The sequence below is a fragment of the Molothrus ater genome, chromosome 5, assembly GCF_012460135.2.
Source record: "Molothrus ater isolate BHLD 08-10-18 breed brown headed cowbird chromosome 5, BPBGC_Mater_1.1, whole genome shotgun sequence".
NCBI lineage: Eukaryota > Metazoa > Chordata > Aves > Passeriformes > Icteridae > Molothrus > Molothrus ater.
The window spans coordinates 45,187,478-45,207,969 of record NC_050482.2 but is presented as its reverse complement, the minus strand read 5'-3'; the positions used below and the strand labels follow the sequence as shown (position 1 = coordinate 45,207,969).

Here is a 20,492-nt window from a genome sequence, read left to right as displayed (position 1 = left end):
TCTCTGGAGGTGTTCAAGACTGGGCTGAATGGGACACTGAGCAAACCGGTCTAGAAGGTGTCCCTGCCCAAGGCTGGGGGTTGGAGCTGGATGATCTTTGAGGTCCCTTCCAATATAAACCATTCTATGACTCTAGAACAAAAAAATTAATAGATCTAGTCTTCAAAATAATAGAATACAGAATTTAGAGAAAAGAAAAATTAAAAAACAGAGCAACTACTTTTACTGCTTTGCCAGTGCGTGTTTCTTCAGTTTTCACATCTCCTGACTGGCCAGGTGAAACTCCTGGTGAGATCAACAACTTTTTCCCATAGTTAATGATAATTGCTGAAAGTTCGTACTCTTTCCATGAATGTAGTACCTATAAAAGAATAATCTGTTATACAAGTTTTTGTTTACATGATATGTAATATTTCATTACTGTCTACTCATAATTGTCAAAATGCATGAATATTATAAATATAAATTAATTACTCAATATGCAAGTTTCTTTTAATAAAAAAACCCAGGACTGTAGACATGTAAAATAATTGGAATTGCAGATGTTATCTATGTGTTCTATTCTGCTTAGCCTATCCCTCAGAGAATAGAAAGATTTACCCAGAAATATCTATTGCTGTGATTGACACCCTCCCTGTTCTCAGGCAGTACTGCTATCAAAGAACATAAAGGATAAATAAATGATCCTTATTTGCCTCTCTGGTATCAAGCACACTTTTTAAAATCCCAATTGTATTGAAAGAACTGGTGAAATTTATTTTTAAATTGCAAAATTTATAAATTAACAGTGTAGCAAATGTTTTTCAATGGCTTTATCTTCTTTAGGTAGAGCTCAAAAGGCCCAAGTGCTTCTACTATGTGCAAGCTAACTTCACATTAGGATCTTTGCCTTTGTGATCCTAAGTGTACAGATTACCTTAGGATAAACACAGTACATGACCTGACTGTAAGTCAAAAGAAAAATATATACCCTGCTTTAATGAGAAGCATTTTCAATTCACTCATTCTCTTTGCTATTCTGTATGCTATCCTGTTAAAATGCTATCTCTAAGGGGAAAAAAATCACCAATATAAGTGGTAGTCAATTAGCTGAGGAATCCAACAAACAAACACCTAATCAAGGTTTCAAGGCTTCTAATAGGCTTTATTGGCTCTGATAGCATTCACCTGGGGCCTATGCCTATGGGGCCAGGAGCTCCCTCTCAGCTCAAGTCTAAGCCTACAGTCCCTGCTGGCTCCTATATGGCAGTAATGTTGGTCTCCAGCCTGGTGCAAGTCTTGCCTGGGTGTGACAATAGATCCACTAGACTGGGCACGTGGCTCATGGACCAACTTCTGAGCTTGACCTCAGACTGTTCCATCATGATGGACCAGCCTGCTGGGCTCTATCTGACCCTAGCCACCTCACCAGGCCTTATCCTCGCCTGTGGACTGACTTCCCAGCTTCAAATCTGACCTGCCTCATCACCACAAATTTGCCTGATAATCTGGATGCCTGGCTGAACCTCAATACCAGGTGCTGCTCTGCCAGCCATGGCACTGCCCTTGGCTCCTGGCCTCACAGCCATGCTGGCCTTGCAGAGCATTTTTTGGGTTATTTGGTAGGGATCTGGTCTTGTGAGGTTAGCATGGAGATTCAGCTCCTATAAAGACCAAGCTGAGGAATCACCAGAATGGGGCAATCTCTCAAATCCTTAGCCACAGCTCAGCTTCAGTATGGGCTCTTAGTTGATTCCTCAAAGCTAGAGGAAAGCTGACTTTTTCAGTATCACACATTTATAATAGTGAGTAATTAACTGCAGCATCTCCCTATACATGAGGGAAAAAAATCCAGTACCATGTTTCTCCTTATCTCACTAAACAGATTGAGTATCTGAATCATAAATGTCATCTAGAGATTTATATTACGGTTGAAAGTCAAGGTGTTTTTACTTTTGCCAGCATGCATGACTAAACAGTATAAAGTCTCTTGTATCTAATTAGCAACTAAAACAGATATATTAATCTGATTAAAACTACAAATATGGCTTTTGCAATAAATAAACTTTTAAACATATATTATATGTATGTCTTACTGAAAATAGTACTAGCTTAAATATAAAATTACACATAATTATATAAAATGTAGATCTAATGACATGGACTAATAGTTTTAGACTATTTTCTGAATAAATACTAAAAAGGCAAAATGTCATAGTAGCAAAAATGCACTGATTCAAAGATACTAATAAATGTTTGTATGCCTTTACTATTTAAGATTGCTGGTTCTGTAAGATATCATTCTGAAGGCCAGCTTACTAAATCTCTTTTTTTTTTCCCCTAAATGACAAGAGCTGTATCTCAAATTAAGATGTAAGCACAAAAATTCACACCATACCTTTGCTGTATGATATGAAGCACAAGCTATCATATGCTGAATACTGTCATAACATCCTTCCTGTCTCCTTTGCAAAGTAGAACTTGGAATTTCTTGGAGGACAGCCAAGCATTTAATGAGGATCTGTAAATACAAGGGTTAAAACAAAAATTGGATTCTAGAGCATACTTTCAAGCTTGTACCTCTGTACAGCCCACTGTATTTCATGACGAACTTTAAAAATACTTTGAAATCTAATGCATAGGATAAAACATTAGTTGTACAAATGCCAATAATTAAATTTCTGTTTAATTGAACAGTGTCAAGATTTCAACCACAGTCTTTTGGAATAAATTACATGTTCACATAAAATCCCAGATATTAATATACAGATACATGATGGATATTTTTACTGATTTAACTAACATAGAACCCAAGAATGTTTAATTCAGTGAGATAACATAATCCTACTGGAGGACTGTTTGAAAATATATTGAGATGGCAAAGATTTCAAATGAAAAAAAAAATCATTTCCAGTATGTTGTAAAAATAAAATACTTCTTTCCCCGATTTTGTCCTTCAGAAATTAAAAGAACTTGTGGCTATTTTTGGTGGAAATTATTTTTGTGGCTATAATTTGTGGAAATTATTTTTCACTTTACTTAAGAAATCTGAAAGAGGAGCCATTTCCAGTGGCTAGCTGTACCTTTAGCAGGACACCACAGCCAACAGCACCTTAAGCAAGAAGCTATCCCTGTATTCAAATAGATTTTTTTTTTCCCTAATCACTCCTGAAAACTTAACAGGGCCCTAAGTGTCCCAGCAGTCCTTCCCTGAGCATCCTCATTTGAGACCTCCCCTCATACCCTCTGTCAAGCTCAGGCACAAGCCTTCAGTCCCTGCTTGAGCTGTGATATTGCTCCATTGGTCTTCAGTTCTTTCTCCTGGATGGACCTTGGGCCTCTGCTTTAGCCTTGTCTCCAGCCTCTGGCTTCAATTCCTGCACCTCCTGACTTTTTCTCCTGGATGGACCCTGGGCCAGCCCAATAACCTCACATTCCCTGGACTGCCTTGGATCTTCTTACCAGCAGCCTTCCCTGTCTGCCAAATTCAGATGCTGCTGGTCTGTGCTTCACCTGCAGTGCGGTCACCTCATCCTTTCTCACAGAGCCAACATACTCTTATTGCTGCTACCTAAAAAGGCTACCTAATTACAGGAAAAAGATTTGCATCTTTCTACTGTATGCTTGCTGAATCTAAAAACCACATCTGCTGCTTCACAAAATGTATTCTGTTTTTGAAGAGAAGGTGCTTGCTTCTGGAAAGGAACTCATGCCTGAAAACTAAAGACTGCATTGTCAAAACACTGAATAGCTTTCTTTTCTTTAAGAAGAAAACAAAACTGTATATGAAGCAAACATTCTGAATTTAAAAAAAAAAAAAAAAACCAACAAACCAACCAACAACCAAACAAAAGAAACCACAGGCAAATGCTGCTGTTCTTTCCTCAAAATTGCTGCCTGCAAATAACATTCAAGTAGAAATTACATTGCAATTTCTGCTACAGTTTAAAATACCAACAATCACCCTAAAGAAACAATTGATACTCTGCAGTTACTTCACCATATCTGAGAGCAGAATGTGTGCTGCTTACATGGAACTTAGATGCATTGGGGACGAATAAAATTCTAAAAGGCTTTTCTTTCATCAGCTATTAAGAAGTCACAGCCTAGATATTTAGCTCTCCAACTGTACTGCCTACTATAAGTTTAATTTGAATCACTATAACTGCAGGACCTGACAGCTGCTTTGTCTTAAAATGCTCTCACCTGAACTACTGGCACTGAAAAAATCTTGTGATAAATAAGTGGGGCGAGGAGACCATAACATTGCACAACAGACTGCAGTGCATAACTTGGATCATTCAACCAGTTGCTAAGTTCAATTGCCACAGTCATTCTTTCACATTCTGCTAATCTAGCTACCTGTAAAAGAAAAACACATTTTGATTTAAATATTCATTCTGTTGTTAAACCATTTGAGAGTGGAAGAAGACAGATGTTACTGCAGTTTAAAAAGCAGGATAAGCAGCAAGTAAGATGAAAGTTTAAGAAGGAATTTAAATTCACACCTGTTAGAAGTACATTAAAAAACACATTATTCCTGATACTAAAGGAAATGATTGCTCTTGATCTAATTGTGCCCTCTGAGTTTGCCCATATAATTTACAAATTGAGGCTGATTAATAACCTCAAACTATGTGCAGTGGAAATTTCACATGGTAGGCTCTCAGAATCGGTAAGGGAAGGATAAATCCCTCCCTTCCCTTCAAGTTATCTGTTGCAGTCCTTGCAAGTGAGAGCTTATCTTGTAAAGTCACAGAGTAATCAACTGCTCACATTTTTTACAAGTACTTCAGCAAAGAAATAAATAAAATAGGAATGCAATAAAACAGGAGGCAAATTTGACTATCCAAATAAAAAAGAAAGGGTGTTTTTTGTCATTAACATGCCATTATACTATAAAAAACACTGAAATAAAATATTACTATATTAAAACCATGAAACCCTGTGAGAAGTCACATCTTAATTAAAAAACATGTATTGCATAGCACAAATGTTGAAAATTTAAAAGATTCAAGGGGGACAAAAATAACATTTATTATACTTCTTTCTTATATAGTCTACCACCACTGAAGTCAAGAAAAATCCTTCCTCAGTAGCAATCAGTGTGCTTTGGTTAGGCAATAACTGATTCAGAAACCATCATTCCAGCAGGATGTAAATAACCAACAGCTTCTGAAATACTTCAGAAAAAAAGGCCATGTAACCCACAGAAAATGGACAATTCTGTAAATAGGATTAGTTGATTGTCACATTTATCTTACAATGATGAAATAAAGCTGATGAAAAAGTAAAATCAAATCCAGTATATTATTTTAAACCACACCTACTTGCTCCTTATAAAATATCTCATTGGAACAGATGGAATCACAGAAGAGTGCTCCTTCCATGACATTAATGTCAGAAACAGCAAATATATTCCTCAAAAAGAGGTGCAAGGTAATAGGAGAAGTCTGAGATACAGCTTCAAAATGTAACCTACCAAACACAAAAGCAAAACAAGAGTAAAAGCACGTTAATTATCATTCAGATCTTGCATGTCTGACACTGCATTATAATAAAACGAAGTCTTTAGTTTTAAAATTATGGACAAAATAGATTACTATAACTTCTTCTAGAAATAAGACCTACATATAAAGCTGAAAAATTTGCTTAAAACTTCTAAATTAAAACCTAAATAAATAAAAATATTACTTCTTTTGAAATTGCTATTCACTTTCTACTAATCTAAGACAACTTTTCCTTATTTGCATCATCCAATCCAGTGAAACTAATTTTGAACTGTCTGAAAGCTTCAGATGCTACAGCTTATTTGTCTTCACCGTCTCCTTTTACACATTGTTCTTCTGTATTCTGACAATGACACACACACAGTTGTGAAGTCCATTGCTAAGTATTACTAACAGATTCCTTTTCAGCACTTATGTCTTGTATTACAAGTCTCAAAAGAATCTCTTCTCTTTTGCCTGCTTTTCTGTCAAAATATTTTTGGTTGGTTTTTTTTTTTCCCCTTCCCTGGGGACAGAGGAGCATTTGCACTTGCCGTATTTTTTAATATTTTTGCTACAGGAAAAATCCTATGATTTTGAAGTAAAAGAAATAAATTCCTTCTTCTCCTCGATTGTATTTCCTGAAAGAGACTGAAACTGGAGAAGTAAGATCAAATAGACACATTCACTCACTTGACAATACCAAGATACCACCACCAGGGCTTCTAGCTGGAAAAACAGGTTTCCTTTCCTTCAGGCTCCCTCTGCTGTCCCTTTAGCGAGTCCAATTTCTTACCTACTGCTCAGTAAACCTGAAACTGCCTGATCCCGCAGCAATGAGAATCTTCCATGTTAATAAAAAAAAAAAAAAAGGGAGTGGGGGGCTTGGCCAGAAAATAAAAACTCCCAGAACTGCTTTGCACAGCTGCTTAAAATGTTCTGTCTTCATCTGATTTATCTGAAAATAGACTTATTACAATGTTATCTCTAGAGCTGGATGTGTTAAAAAATTACTTACGAAAAAATAGTAATGACAAAAAAAAATGCAGACAACAGCACAATGACTATTCCTGCTTTGTTGCCTGGCCAGAGATAGATTAAAAAAAACCCACACAGTCATGAAATAGAATATATACTGATTTTCTGGCAGCATCAATGCAGCCCACAGACTGTAAATCCCAAGTGCTACTATGGCTATAGCATGTAACATCAAGACCCTTGGTGCATTTGTATGCCTGGTATCAGACATGTGGTGGCACTTGAAGGGCAGACACTGAAGCTGATTATTTGTATTCAGCTATACTGGATGTTAATTCATTATCAAATCATAAATAGCTGACTTACATATAAAACTATTTTTCTTATAATTTTTCACATCTATTACTGCAGAAAAATATCTTATCTGGGAATAAATTCAGTTTTGATGTATTTCTGAACCCGGATCTATTGAACTTCAGTAAATGTAACCACAAAATTTCTAGCTGGGTGATGAAAAACTTCTATAATTATGGTTGATCATTTGAATTTTTTCATAAAATAATTCATTTTAAATATCTCTAAAGACCTTTAGCATATGCAAAGTTTATTGACACATTATATAGCTATCCCAAAACAAAATTAGCAACAATTTACCTGTTTTGCTTGGGGTTCTTGACATATTGTTCACAATTTGTGAGATCTATTGCTCTCTTAATTGGAAAGTCAAGCACCCAGCGCATATGATACATTTTGCATGTGAAAATGCATCACACAAAACTAGTACCCACTTTGAAAATGTTTCACAATTATCTCAAGAAAACAGCCATTACAAAGAATTAGGTGTGTAAATGTTAGCAGTGCCATAAATAACCAAAATCCTCTGCTAATTATAAACCTTTTTTCCAGAACATTTTTCACATCACAAGCCTGAACAAAATTCCACAACTTGAAACTCTTCTAAACGAAATGTGCACATCTATAATTTTAAAAGATAAATAATTAATTACTATTTTAATTTTGTTTTACCAATTACCTTTTTTCAGATATAGTGAAATGACTACTTGCAGAAATTACAGCTGCATTGGGAGGCCATGGAAAAGACTCTGAAACGAAGTAATCCCACATTGGTGAAAATACTGCTCTGGCTAATCTGAAGTTGCCCATCTGATAGGCTACCTACAAAAAAAAAACAAACAGTGAGTTGACATGCTCATGGAATAACCAAGCCAGACAAAATTACAGGATCAATAAGGTTTCAAAACCCCATAACATTTTAAATTGTAAATTTACAATTTCTCTAAGAATATCCCAACACAGTTGAATAAAATACATGCAGCAATAATTGGATTTGACTATTATTAGTGTGGTTCAGATTCAGCATCAGAGAAAGCAGAGGGGTTCTTTGACTGCTGACAAATGCTCTAACAGTCCTGTGTGGAAAACTTTACAGGTATTGTGCTGCAGTTCTTGAAGGCATATAAATTCATCTAGGTTCACTTTTCTTTTGCTAACACTGCAGAATGCCCTTCTGCTCTGAATAACAGGATGTAAACTAAGTCAAATAAATAGGCATAAATTCACATGAATACATCTTACACTGGAATATTTTGGGAAAGCTTTAACTGTTCCCCATGATCTATCTATGGGGCTAGACAATTTCATTTTTCTCTGTGTCACAATCTGTTTTAAATATCCTTTTGTAAGAACACAAAATTATAATTATCTGCCAACCTTTGTGGTCTTTCACAAGATACTACAAAACTAATTTCAATATGAAAATGGTTGGCTTTGATATCTGCTAAGTTCAATAACATTTTTATTCCATAATGGCTAACAAGATGATTTCTAGTACTTAGTCTCAACCACAAAAATAAAAAAAAAAATTAAAAAAAAAAGAAAAAAGTTAAATGCAGACTGTAAAACAGAGATGGGTAAGAAAACTGAGTCCTTTCCACTTAACCTGACATTTTTAATAATTTTGAATTAAGAATGAACTTACTTAGCTATACTATTTTTATGTTAAAATTGTGATTTGTGCTTATCAAGCTTTCATCAAGAAGGTTTCAAGCTGTTACCAGATACAGTTTTAGAACAACCACTGAAAACAAATAATTACAACAAAATGAAAGTAGGTGTTCATTACCATATTCTAACCCTACCTGAGTTAGATATGCTCGAACAGTAGTAGCAGAAAGCGGTGGATAGGCAAGGATTGGCTTAGTCATTTGCCCAATGGCATCCCCAATAAGTTTTCCATCTGAAGAATATGCTGCCACAGCAAATATGTATTTCTCATTGGCATCTAACCCTTGGACTTCTAAGAGAATTTTCCCATCTGCCAGTATCTACCAATAAAAATATTTTTCTAGTTAGACTCACTGTACATACCAAAAACAAATCTCAAATTCTAAACTTTAATTATTAAACAAACTATTTAATGGTCCTGGATACAACCAAAGTACAATCCAGATTAATAGCAGGTAATGTACTAGATTCTTGTATTAAATTCTTGAAAACGATGAGAAAACAATAAAATGATAGGTGAAAAAAAGGATCAGTTTTTTCTGGAATGCTGATGTGTATACAGAGCACAGAGCACATAACTTAAGACAACAGTTAAGTACCAGGAACTGATGTTTTTTCTAAGATACTTGTGTCCATTTGAACATTCACACAGTGATTGCCCATGTTTGCAGTCACTGAGCTGAAACACTCTGTCCCTGAGCTGTGATGAAGACCACACTGTTCTCCTTCACACATGCCACCTTCTTGTATCAGATAGAGGCAGAGATATCTCTGGCTCTTTTCAGCACCACTAACAGCACTTAGGAGACTGTGAAGGAAACAACATACTTTCAAGATCGTCGTTTTTCCTTCAAGTAATTGTATACCTGCACTTTAACATCATGGCTCACTCCAAAGAGGATTTTCCACCTTCCTCTCTGTGATCAAGGTGACTTACACAAGGAAGTGTCTTGAAACAAGAAACAAGTGCCAGCAATGGAATGATAATAGGAGAATTGAGATCATCATAACACAGCAACAACACAACGCTCTTATTCAAACAGTCCGTCCTTCATAAGGACACCTCTGAACAACAGAAATCCCTTCAGGATGCTGGGGCTGAATCTTGAACCAGCAAACCAGAAATAAGTGTACAACAGTCTGCAACATCCCTTTATGATAAGTTGATAGATCATTCTACCCTCAGAAACTTTAAACTTTTTTATTGAAGTCAGCAGATAGAGGCTTTGTCTGCAGATCAGCATTTTGCAAAAGCATATCCTAAAGCAAACAGAAGTCCCATTGCAGAGGTGTATGGTTAACCTCAGGTCTGTGTGAATCCAGTGCCTGTCAGAGCTAAGATGGTCAGTGGCTTGGATGGACTGCAGCAAATTCACAGAAAAAACAGCTGGCAGTGGGGTGAAAGCCACCTGTCAAACACTTAATTCACCTGATAGGGGATGGAATATTGAAACTAACTTGCTAAACATCACAGGAAGCTAGGTTTTGTGGATTTCATGACAGAGTAGCAGGAATAACATCAAAGCCTCTACTGCCAGCACCTACACACACCTCCTCTTCTCATACACTTTCCTTTAAGGAGAGGAGCCAGGGGAACTAAGGGCACAGATTCCCTCTCCATCACCAAACACAAGTCTATCAGTGTTACTATAGAGCTTGCTTACAAAGCCAGGAAAGCCTGAAACATCAGGCACAAGATGTTGATATCATTCTTCTGTCACAAAGCACAGGGGAATTCTTTTGCCCTGCAAAGAACAGAACACTTAATAAAGATTTCCAGGTACAAAAATGATCACTGAGGTGATCAATGAGGTGTTAGACTACAGAAGCTGAAGAGGAGATGTTGAAGCTTTCTTGCTCCTTTCTTAAATTACAAAATGCACAGTATTTGGATGCTTCCTTGTTGTCATAAATGAGGACAATGCAATAGCAGGCATGAGTGAATGAAAACCAGAACTTTCTCAGTCTGTGCAGAATGTGAAACAATGGAAAAAAAACCTACCTGAAAATGCAAAACCAAACCAACCAAAAAACAAAGAAAAAAATCCAAAAAAGTAAAGGTCAAATTGTAATGAACAAATAATGTAGAAGTACCAAGACAGTCAACATGATCAGTCATAAGTAGTTAAAGATGTGTGGGATGATTCACCACACCACATGTTCACAGAATGAAAGGGAAAGAGCATGAACCTAGAAATAAACTGTGTCTGAATGTGAAGGTTATTGAAAAAGTTATATTACTATGCTGCCAGCATTAAGTAAGGCAATGTCTTGTTTAGAAGAAATAGCTGATAGAAGTTACACAATTAAGAAGAAGAATGAATTTTTATCTGTTTAGAATTTCTTTTTCTGAGTTCCTGGAAAGAGTAGTGTCTGGAGCACACTCTAAAAATACTTCATATACTTCCTTTTACTTTTACATTTCTTAGATATCACCCAAATAAACAGTTAAAACAAGGTACAGATTTGCTTAAATCTTGAAGCTTTTTTGAGTAATTTATTTTCTTATTCAAAAAAGATTCCTGGAAGTTTTTTGGTGTAAAGATAGAAGAGTTTGTCAAAGGCTTAGCCAGTTACGTGATTTTTAAAAATGCGTCAGATAGAAAGATTTAGAGAGTTGGATTTTTTAACAGGAAGAGAGAATTAACTAAACAAGTTTTACCTCTCTTACCTGTTCTCCTGAATTTTGAAGTTTATTACTATTTAACCTTACTTTCGTATTACTTCCTCCTGCTACACAGCCCAAAATACAGTACCATGAAACCTTGGAAGAAAATGAGAACAAAATTAAATGATGCACAGTATTATTTCCAAATTTTGCCTAATGTAGAATGTACAAATTTTGTGAAAACAGCCTCTGCAAAAAAACTCTGCTTAGTTATAAAAAAGTATAGTCTAACTGCACTAAAAATATCAATTAATTTATTTAGCTGGAAAACTAGATATACTAGTGGCAATAAAAACAGATGATTCTCCATTGTTCTAACCCTACCTTGAGTTACCCTCTTCCTCAAAGCTATCCCAAAGCACAGACTCTACAGGTCACAGATTTAAAGTCACCTAGATCCATTATTCATCCTTGATCCATTATTATCCCTGCAACGGTATTCTTCTAAAGTTGGCATTGGGTTCCGATTTAGCAAACTACTTGAGGACACATCCTTAAAATCAGGCAAAAGTGATGCAGGTATGACATCCCTTCCTTCTGTTGTGTCAGTTGCAGAGCTCAGCTTCCTATCAGCAACCCTACTGAGGCTGCACTTGACCTCACTGCCAGTCATCAATGAAGGTACTGAAGAGCATCGGTCCCAAGAGTGAGCTCTGAGGGACCCCACTCAGCACCATCCTCTGCCTGGACATTGAGCCATGGACTACAACTCTGGCTGTGTCCATCCAGCCAATTCCTTATCCACTGAATGATGATTCACCCATCAAATCCATGTCTCTTCTATCTGGAGATCAGCCATGTCATGTGGGACTCTACCAAAGGCCTTACAGAAGTCTAAATGATGACATTTGTTGGTGTTTCCCTATTGACTGTTTTTCACAAGGTGTTATTGACATGGAAGAGACTATTTTCAGCAAATGAGCCTTATGATCTGAAAATCTCACAGGTATTTTGACTCCTAGTACAGGAACTATGTATGTTGAATTAAATCTGAGGCACACATTTATCCTAAGAAACTAAATATTAAGCATTCAGTTAATAACTTCTACATTAAAAAAATACCTTTCCTGTCTGGTCAACAACTCTGTGTTAACTTTAGAAAAAAAAAGTCTTCTAGACTAGCAGGGCTCAAATTACAAGAATAATAATCACACTTCGCCATCTAGTGGCCCAAGATGCTGCATTAACCCTCCTGTATCAAAAAACATTACGTTGGAACACATACTAAAACAAATGAACTACCAAACTTTTAAGTTCGGGTTTTTAAATTTTATTTTAGATTCAGTAAGGACAGAAATTATAAACTTTTCCCGATTTAAACTGTTTGAAATTTACTGATACAACTGCAATAAAACTGCAGGTTATGAAAAAACTGTTTACAGAAATATTCTTACCACTATTATTAAGATTTGAGCTTCTACTGGGTATATACACATCATTATTTTTAAGAAGCTTGCAAAATCACTATGAAAATTTCTCTCTCAAGAAAACTACAGCTAGTAAATTTTTCATACTCCAGCCTGTTTGAATCCCTTCTGGACAAGGGAAGGAGAGAGAATAAGGTGATTTAGAATAGTCAGAAGGGATTTACTAAGGGCAAATCAGGGCTGACCACCATGACTGGCCTCTGTGATAAAACTACTTGATTAGCAAAGGAAGGGAGAGAAGTAGATGCCATTTGCTTTTCACAGTAGTGCATGGTAGGAGAAGGAAAAACAAAAGATCTAAATTGAAGCAAGGGAGACTCCAACTGTACATAAGGAAAAAGTTTTCTATGAACATGTTGCCCTTTTGGAATACACTTTCCAGAGAAGCTGTCTCCATTCTTGGAAGTTTTGAGAACTGACGGCACAAAGCCCTGAGCAAAGTGTTTTAGTTTCAGTCAACCCTTCTTTGTGCAGAAGGTTGAACAAGAGACCTCTCCTAATATCCCCTATGATCCACATAGTCCTGTGACAGCACATGTTCGACAGAAAGTGGATTATTTCCAGCTGAACTGAGTCACTTCAACACTTCATTAACAGAGATTTTTGCATCACATGATGCAACAGTCTTGTCTCTCTTCAGAGGGTAACTAGGAGTATGTCAACCCCTAAGCAAGAAAATTTGCTTTTGATAAGTGGAATAAGTAAGTATTAGACAACAGAAGCACCAAGGGACATAATGCACGAGATTAAGAAAGTGTCATGCAAATGTGAAGATCAAAACAGTGAGTCACAGAGGAAAACTGACTCACAGAGGAAAAAAAAAAAGGATACTTAAGTCAGAATAACATAATCCTCTCAGGAACAAAGAAAAATGTGTTGGTATAGCACTGTTGAAACAACTTTTTCTCTTGTGTATGATTTAGCTATTTCTTATGCAGTCATCATGAAAAACATTACCTGAATATCTGAATCAAACGGGGCTGGTTTAAATGTCATGGAGCAATGTGATCTAGAAAGTAACAGAGGAGGAGGAGGAGTCCTGCTTTTTTTCTTGCTGCTCATAGATTCTTTGAGACTGCGATACAATGCATTTTGTTCAGCTTCAACTTGCTCAATTAAAGTTAGTGCTTCCTATGATTGAAATGAAAACAAAAGAGGAAACAATTAGAAAATAACAAATCAGACAGATTTAAATTTTACACATTGTTTTCAAATTGTCATAGAAAATTTCACTGTTATGTAGAAAACTTGCAGTAGCTTTTCATATTATCCTACATCCTAAATGAGGATGAATGGTACTTTGTGTATGCTTATATATGCAGATTAATTTCATAATTAGAGAATTCTATGAAAAAAGCATATCCAATTTTGGAAGAACCGATAGGAAAAAAGTTCGTGATCACATATAATGTTGATAAGCAATTAGTACCAGCCAGTGGTTAACTCCAACAAGAAACAAAAAAGATATCAACTCCTATTTAGGAGAGAGCTGGAAACCTAATCTGTGGAATTTCTAGAGGAGCTGTAGAAGCAGTTGGACTGAATTTTTTGTACTTTAGAAACAGAGGGAAAAAATAAAGTCTACAAATAAAGAAAAAGGAATGTGGGTCCAGAAAAAGTAGGGCTAAGCCATTTTTCCCTTGGTTAACTGTAGACTGCTGAAAGCTGACTGACAGTCAGGTGTCAAAGATGTGGGGACATCCTGAATACAGTGATTATGTGGCCATTTGGTTGGAGATCAAGGCTACACTTATTTCTTACTTGACTGAATAGCAAATTGTTAGGTTTCTTCACCTTGATGTCACTGCCAGTTCAAGAGAAACTTAACTTAGGCAATCTAATATTAAGAACTTAGTACTTCTGTATCTTTACTTGTGGCAGCTGTTCAGTGCATATCAAAGCCAAAAAGGCCAAGTCACAAAGATGAACAACGATTACATTTTGTGTAGAGACAAGAAAGGACATATTTCTACAACTAGAAATTTTTTTTACACCTTTTAGTGCCCTGCACTGGACCAAGGACTTACGCTGAGTCTGAAAGGTAAAATGAAAAAAAATTCCAAGTTACTGGTAATTCAGTGACACTCCTATAATCTTGCAGCTTAACAGTTCCTTGTTTCTGTCCTAACACATGTAGAAGCCTATACCATAGTGGGTCAGATCACAGACTGAGTAAGCCTGAAATCTCATGTCCAAAAATTCTGAAAAGATTTCAGGTTTATGGTGAAATGAGTGAAACAGGGAGCTCAGATTTCATAGAGCCTTTTGCACAGCTAATAATTTTCACAGTCCTACCACTCCACCTCATTCTCTCACCCTTTAGATTAGAGTTGCATCCACCCTAGTGAGACACTACAGGAAGGATCTAAGATAAAGAACAAGATACAGAGTGACTCTTCCCATCACACAGGATTCACACAACCATTCAACTTGGCAATCAGCAGTCTGAAGCTTCATTGCATCCTTAAAAACTATACTTCTCCATGGTAAGCAGTCCTATGACATATTTTTTAATTGAAAGTATCATGGACTCATTCTAGTCTGAGGATATATTTCTGATTAGTGCAAGGGTGAAAATGCTCCCAGCTTGAATAAAGATGGTGTTGTGACTGAGAGTGGTGCTGCATGACCTGTACTTCAGTAATTGTAGAACTTGGAAGATAATAAATGTGGCAGTGTTGCAAGATGAGCAAGAATAATCTTGCAGTTGAGGAAGCCAAATGTCACCATAAAAACCCCAAATGCTTGACCTGTGATCAAATACATTTTATCCCTGACTTTGTCACAGACTTGCACCATGAGACTAACTTCATCACATAAATTCAATATTCCAACTGGCCAATGAGAACTACCAGTGTATCCAATTCTGTAAAAAACTGGATTTCCAACTAGACATATAGGACAGGAAAAAAGAATTAAACAGCTGTGAAAGAAATAACAAAAATGCCAAGCAGCTCATTAAGCAGTTTGATGCAATTGAGTAAACACATATGACTCAGAAGCTTCCATATCTACTCAGTTGTTTACTGCATGAGAAATGGTTATTTGTATGCTTCTCAAAATAAAATAAACTGCTTCCTATTTTGCTACATAACAAAAACAGATTTGTAGCATATTGTGCTGATTACAGGAGAAAAGACCAGAAGATGCAATTCTATATAAAACTCTACAATACAAAAAAGCAAAAGCATGAAAATAAAAGTATGGATTTGCTGCTTATTATGTGTTCACCATCCACCTCAAGCAGGAAAATTAATTGAGCATATAATTAAATATTTAATCATAAAACAAATATCAGAAGAGATCATGCTAAGTTTGTACAGACAAAATGAATTCTTATATTTTCTTCCAACTGTATGCAGATATATTTTTTTATCTACATCTTTCTTGGTGAAAAGTGCACAGAAGCAAAAGGTAGTGAAGGTCAGTGTAAGAGCTTGGTAAATGTTTGGGATAACCAGATATTTCTTGGGAAATGCTTGTAAGTCTTCACTGGTGGCTACAGTTACAATTTGCATACCATATCACTACATCTGATATTATTTTCATAAATAACACATATTTTACAAATATATGAGAGGTATTTTTAATGTATGCATTTTCTGATCCAGTTTTTGCATTCTTCTGATGTAATAAATATACGTATTACTTATCATGCTTCCAAATTTGTGGCACTTAAAAGAAAAACAACTTCTAGTAACCTTGTTTAAAATACTCTTTTATATTTTATATAGTGAAACTTGCAGGTTCTGTTATCTGTTGAACAGGCTATAAAGAAATTTCAAGCCTTGTTGATGAGCAGGTAATTTTCATGGACAGATGCTGGCACAAATGTCAATGGAAATACTCTCATGGATTTCAAGAGAGTGAAATGAACCGAGGAAGACACTGCTTTTAGTTCCAATAGATTCCAAAATCCCAAATTCTAAACTGTTTTTTCAGAAAGAATAAAATAAAGTCCATGTCATCATCACCAGCTAAAGTATTCCAAGACTTGGAGATCTGGGAAAAAGAACAATATCAAAGGTTACAGTAAGGAAACCTGAATGACATTTTGGCAATGTCTAGGTTTGTAACTGCAAAGTCCAGGAGATACGGTACAGAAGAAAAGATCTTATCTACTCTCAGGTTTCCTGGAATTTGCATGTATGCACAAAATTTGGGGATGTGCTCTTTTCTTGTTTTAAGGTCACTTTATTCTTTGAAACTCCTCAGGAAAAAGACTGACAATAGAAGTTAAAAACACACAATGACTCTCAAGGTCCGTCCATTTTTCTTGTTTTTATAAGAAGTGGTATTATGTGTCTTACTTACACAGAACATTAAAAACTCTGCTAATGGTAAAGAAGTTCTATCATAACCTTTTTCTTATTACCTCCAGTAGCTGCCTTTGGGAAGCAGTAGTTAAGTCTTCAGGAAACTTCTGTGCAGCCTTTTGCATCAAAAAGATTGCTCTGGATAGCTTATTCCTTTTCATTTTTTTCATTATAAGTTCCTCTAGAAAACAGATATTTTAAGACATTTATAAAACCGTGGCAGTAATTTATTATACTTCTAAAATCTTAAGTAATGTCTTACCTGATAAATATTGGAAATCTTCAATATTCTTCTCCTGAGATTTACTAGACTTAGGACTTCTGTGAACAACTTGAGCACCTGTGTGGGAAGGAAATACTGAGTTATTTTGATAGTGCTATTGCAAAAAATTGAGTGAGATGTTAATATGGAGTCTTACAGCAATGCTCTGCTCCATCTCACATTCTCACTGTGCAAGTAGAATTTCTTGCACAGATCAAGCCACTAAAAATATTCCACCCTCCTGCCTAACATCTTTAGTAGTTATATTAACACCACAGAAAAATAGAGGTTTGTTTGATCACAAGGAGAAGGGCACAGTGTAGCTCTACAGTTTCAAACTAATACTAGGTCTTAATTTAAAAAAAACCAAAACAACACTAAGAATGAAAGAACAAACCGAGTTTTTTTCAGAAGCCATTTAGCAAGAGTGGAGTGTCTGCTGACATACAGAGACAACTTCACAGGAGTAGAAGTTCAAATTACAAATAGAACTGAATAAAATATTCAAGTCATTCTCTAGAGAGAAAATTAGCATGACAGAAAAATATCTGCAGAACATTTTTCTTTACGGGCACTGTAAAATTTAATATTATAACTAAAATACAACAACCTACTGTCTAGCAATGAAATCTATTAGTTGCAGCAAAGTTTAACTCCCATTGGTTGAGTAGAAGTTGTAGACTAGTATAATGTAAATCTAAATTCTGCAAATTTAATACATTATTTCTGTCTATATGTGGCATACAAACTACCCAACATCAGCTCCTCTCCAGAAAGCAGATACTCCTTTATTTCTTAGTACTACAGAATATATTAGCTAAAAATATTCTAATCAAGTTATGAAGATTATTTAACTTTACTGAAGCCTACCTTGTGTAATTTTAAGAAGTTTCACAGCTACTCGATGTTGGGCCTGAATGAGCTCCAAGTGTAGATCTGTCACAAAACCATTATCTGTTCCTGTTTTATCATCACCACATCCCAAAACAGAACTCAAATTCTGATCATTTGAGCCCACCTAATAAATAGGAAGTAGCAATTAAGCAAATACAAACTTTCACTACTTAGCTTACTACATTTTTCTTCATACTGATATTATTTCAATAAACGGACAAATGCTGAAATTTATCATATTTGTATAATATGCAGTCAATCAAGAAAGCATGGAAAGGAGAGTAACTAGCGAGAGAGAGAGCACAGAAAATGGACAAAGAGAACTAGACAAAATCTGAGAATCAGTAGTAAACTGGATCAATAATAAAGACAAAAGTGTAAAACTTGTGGAGGGATAGAATTTAAGTGAATAGTGTAGAAGGCAATCTCACCCCTGAGGAGTTGCAGCTGTACTAATCACCAGAGATTAGGAACAGGCCTGCCTTTAATAGGCCATAGCTGTGTCCAATAATGATCAGTGCTATAAAAGAGTGGGTTAGCTGAGTGAGGAGAGAGTTGGAGTTTGTGGTCTGAGGAGGAGTCAGTACTGCAAGGAGCTGCCTATGAGAACTCACTGAGACGGTATGGGACTTTTGCAATAAGATGACAACAAAAACTTTTACTGTTTTACTAATCCATAGAACAAATATCATATTGAATAAAAATATTTAGAAGATCTGGGCTCATATCAAGAGCAAAAATATATTTTAATGATATACAGTTGCAAGCAATAAATATGAAAAGGATTTCTGATCTTATTAAGAAATCAATTTATTATCATTATTTCAAAAGAAAATTATGAAGAAAGCCTAAAGGAGTTCATAGTTTATTATTGAAAGAGAAAAGTGCCCTTTGAACTTGTCCTGGCTTTGGCTTAGGGAGAGTTAAGTTTTCTTTATAGTAGTTGGTATGGAGCAGTGGTTTGGAAATAGCACTGGAAATAGTGTTGATAGCATCAGGGATGTCTTCATTACTGATGAGCAGTGCTCACACAGCACCAAGGCTGTGACAGCACTGCTTCTCACACCACCCCACCAGAGAGGAGGCTGAGGAGGCACAACCAGGGCAGGGATCCCACTGATCAAAGGGATGTTCTAGCCCCTACAACAGCACAGGCAGCACATGAACCTCAGGGAAGGAGGATGGGGCTGAAGTTCGAGTGATAGCATTTGTCTTCCTAGGCACCCAAGCTACAGGTGATGGGGACTCCTGGAGCTGGCTCAACTCCTGCCTGCCTGTGGGAAGTGGTGAATTAATTCCTTGTCTTGCTTTCTCCATTAAACTGGCCTTATTTCAACCCATGAGTTTTCTGGCTTTTACTTTTTCCCCAGGACACTGTGAGGGGCTCAGGTGCCAGCTGGGGTTAAACCACAACAATAATACACAGATATATTTTTTCTATTCTCTTCTTACATGGGCCAGGAAGATGAGGTACATTTGATAGTGCTAAGATTTCTAAGTATGAAGAAAATATGAGGTTTTTGCCATCAAAATACAATATATTACTGATAGATTTTGTGCAGTGTAGCTTTCTGTAAACTTTACCTTTGTACAGCAGCTGTCAAATATTGACTTTCCATCTGGTAAAATGGTCATTAACCGAGATGTGTTCATGTCATTCATTGCTTTTTCAAGAACTTCATAAGCAATTTGTAATTGTTCTGTAGGTGTTTTCTGAAATGAAAACCCATATAAACACACTTCCTTAGATAACATTAAAAACTATAATATAGATTACAAAAGTAATGTGTTTTTCTTTTTAGCTGTTGAAGTTTAAAACTGTCAGACAATCTTTACACAGGTACTCTCTCCCCATACTTCATGTACTAATATTAATATTTTAAATTTCAAGTGGGACTGATTTCCCTTCAGCTCAAAAAAAAAAAATTATGCAGAATTAGCTTATAGCAGAGTGAAACTGAACTTAACAAATTAATTTGAAATAATAGCAGTCGCAGTTTTTCAATAGTCCATTCAACGCTACTAAGAAAACAGTTTTTTCAAGAAACACCACCTTTAAGTAGACTGTCACTGAACTAAACACTGTCCATGTGTGTAAGTATTAAGACATATGACTGACAACACTCCTGAATCCTCAGGCAAACACATCATTTGTCCTTAATATGCTTTAGTGAGTCATTTAATTGGAAAATTCTGCAAAGCGCTGAACAAAGCAAGGACACTCAGGATGTTTCATCTATTCCACGTGATCCTTACAAAAAGAGGGAAGCAAAAACACAACCCAAAATATTTTCCTAAATTAAGCAATGACTAAAATTTCTACTGTCTTAATGAAATCTGTCATTAAACCATTTAAGGCTGGTACTAAAGACTGGCATTAAAAAAGGTATGCAGTGGAAATCACTGTGCTTGTGCTGTAAAAAAAACTTTCAAATACAATCCCTTCCAAAAAAA

The 20,492-nt window shown here is 36.0% G+C and overlaps 1 protein-coding gene across 1 annotated transcript in view; it reads right to left on the bottom strand.

Annotated features, from left to right (window-relative positions):
• The window catches only part of CFAP54 (cilia and flagella associated protein 54), a 128,231-nt gene that overhangs the window by 59,896 nt on the left and 47,843 nt on the right, over positions 1-20,492 (bottom strand). Inside the window, exons 22-33 of the mRNA XM_036401171.1 lie at positions 19,623-19,751; positions 18,015-18,162; positions 17,145-17,222; positions 16,942-17,063; positions 13,524-13,697; positions 11,143-11,235; positions 8,606-8,791; positions 7,480-7,622; positions 5,310-5,457; positions 4,186-4,341; positions 2,378-2,500; positions 221-361 (exon numbers count right to left, since the gene is read on the bottom strand). Of these exons, the coding sequence (XP_036257064.1) occupies positions 221-361; positions 2,378-2,500; positions 4,186-4,341; positions 5,310-5,457; positions 7,480-7,622; positions 8,606-8,791; positions 11,143-11,235; positions 13,524-13,697; positions 16,942-17,063; positions 17,145-17,222; positions 18,015-18,162; positions 19,623-19,751 (1,641 nt within the window). The remainder of the gene's footprint in view (positions 1-220; positions 362-2,377; positions 2,501-4,185; positions 4,342-5,309; positions 5,458-7,479; positions 7,623-8,605; positions 8,792-11,142; positions 11,236-13,523; positions 13,698-16,941; positions 17,064-17,144; positions 17,223-18,014; positions 18,163-19,622; positions 19,752-20,492) is intronic.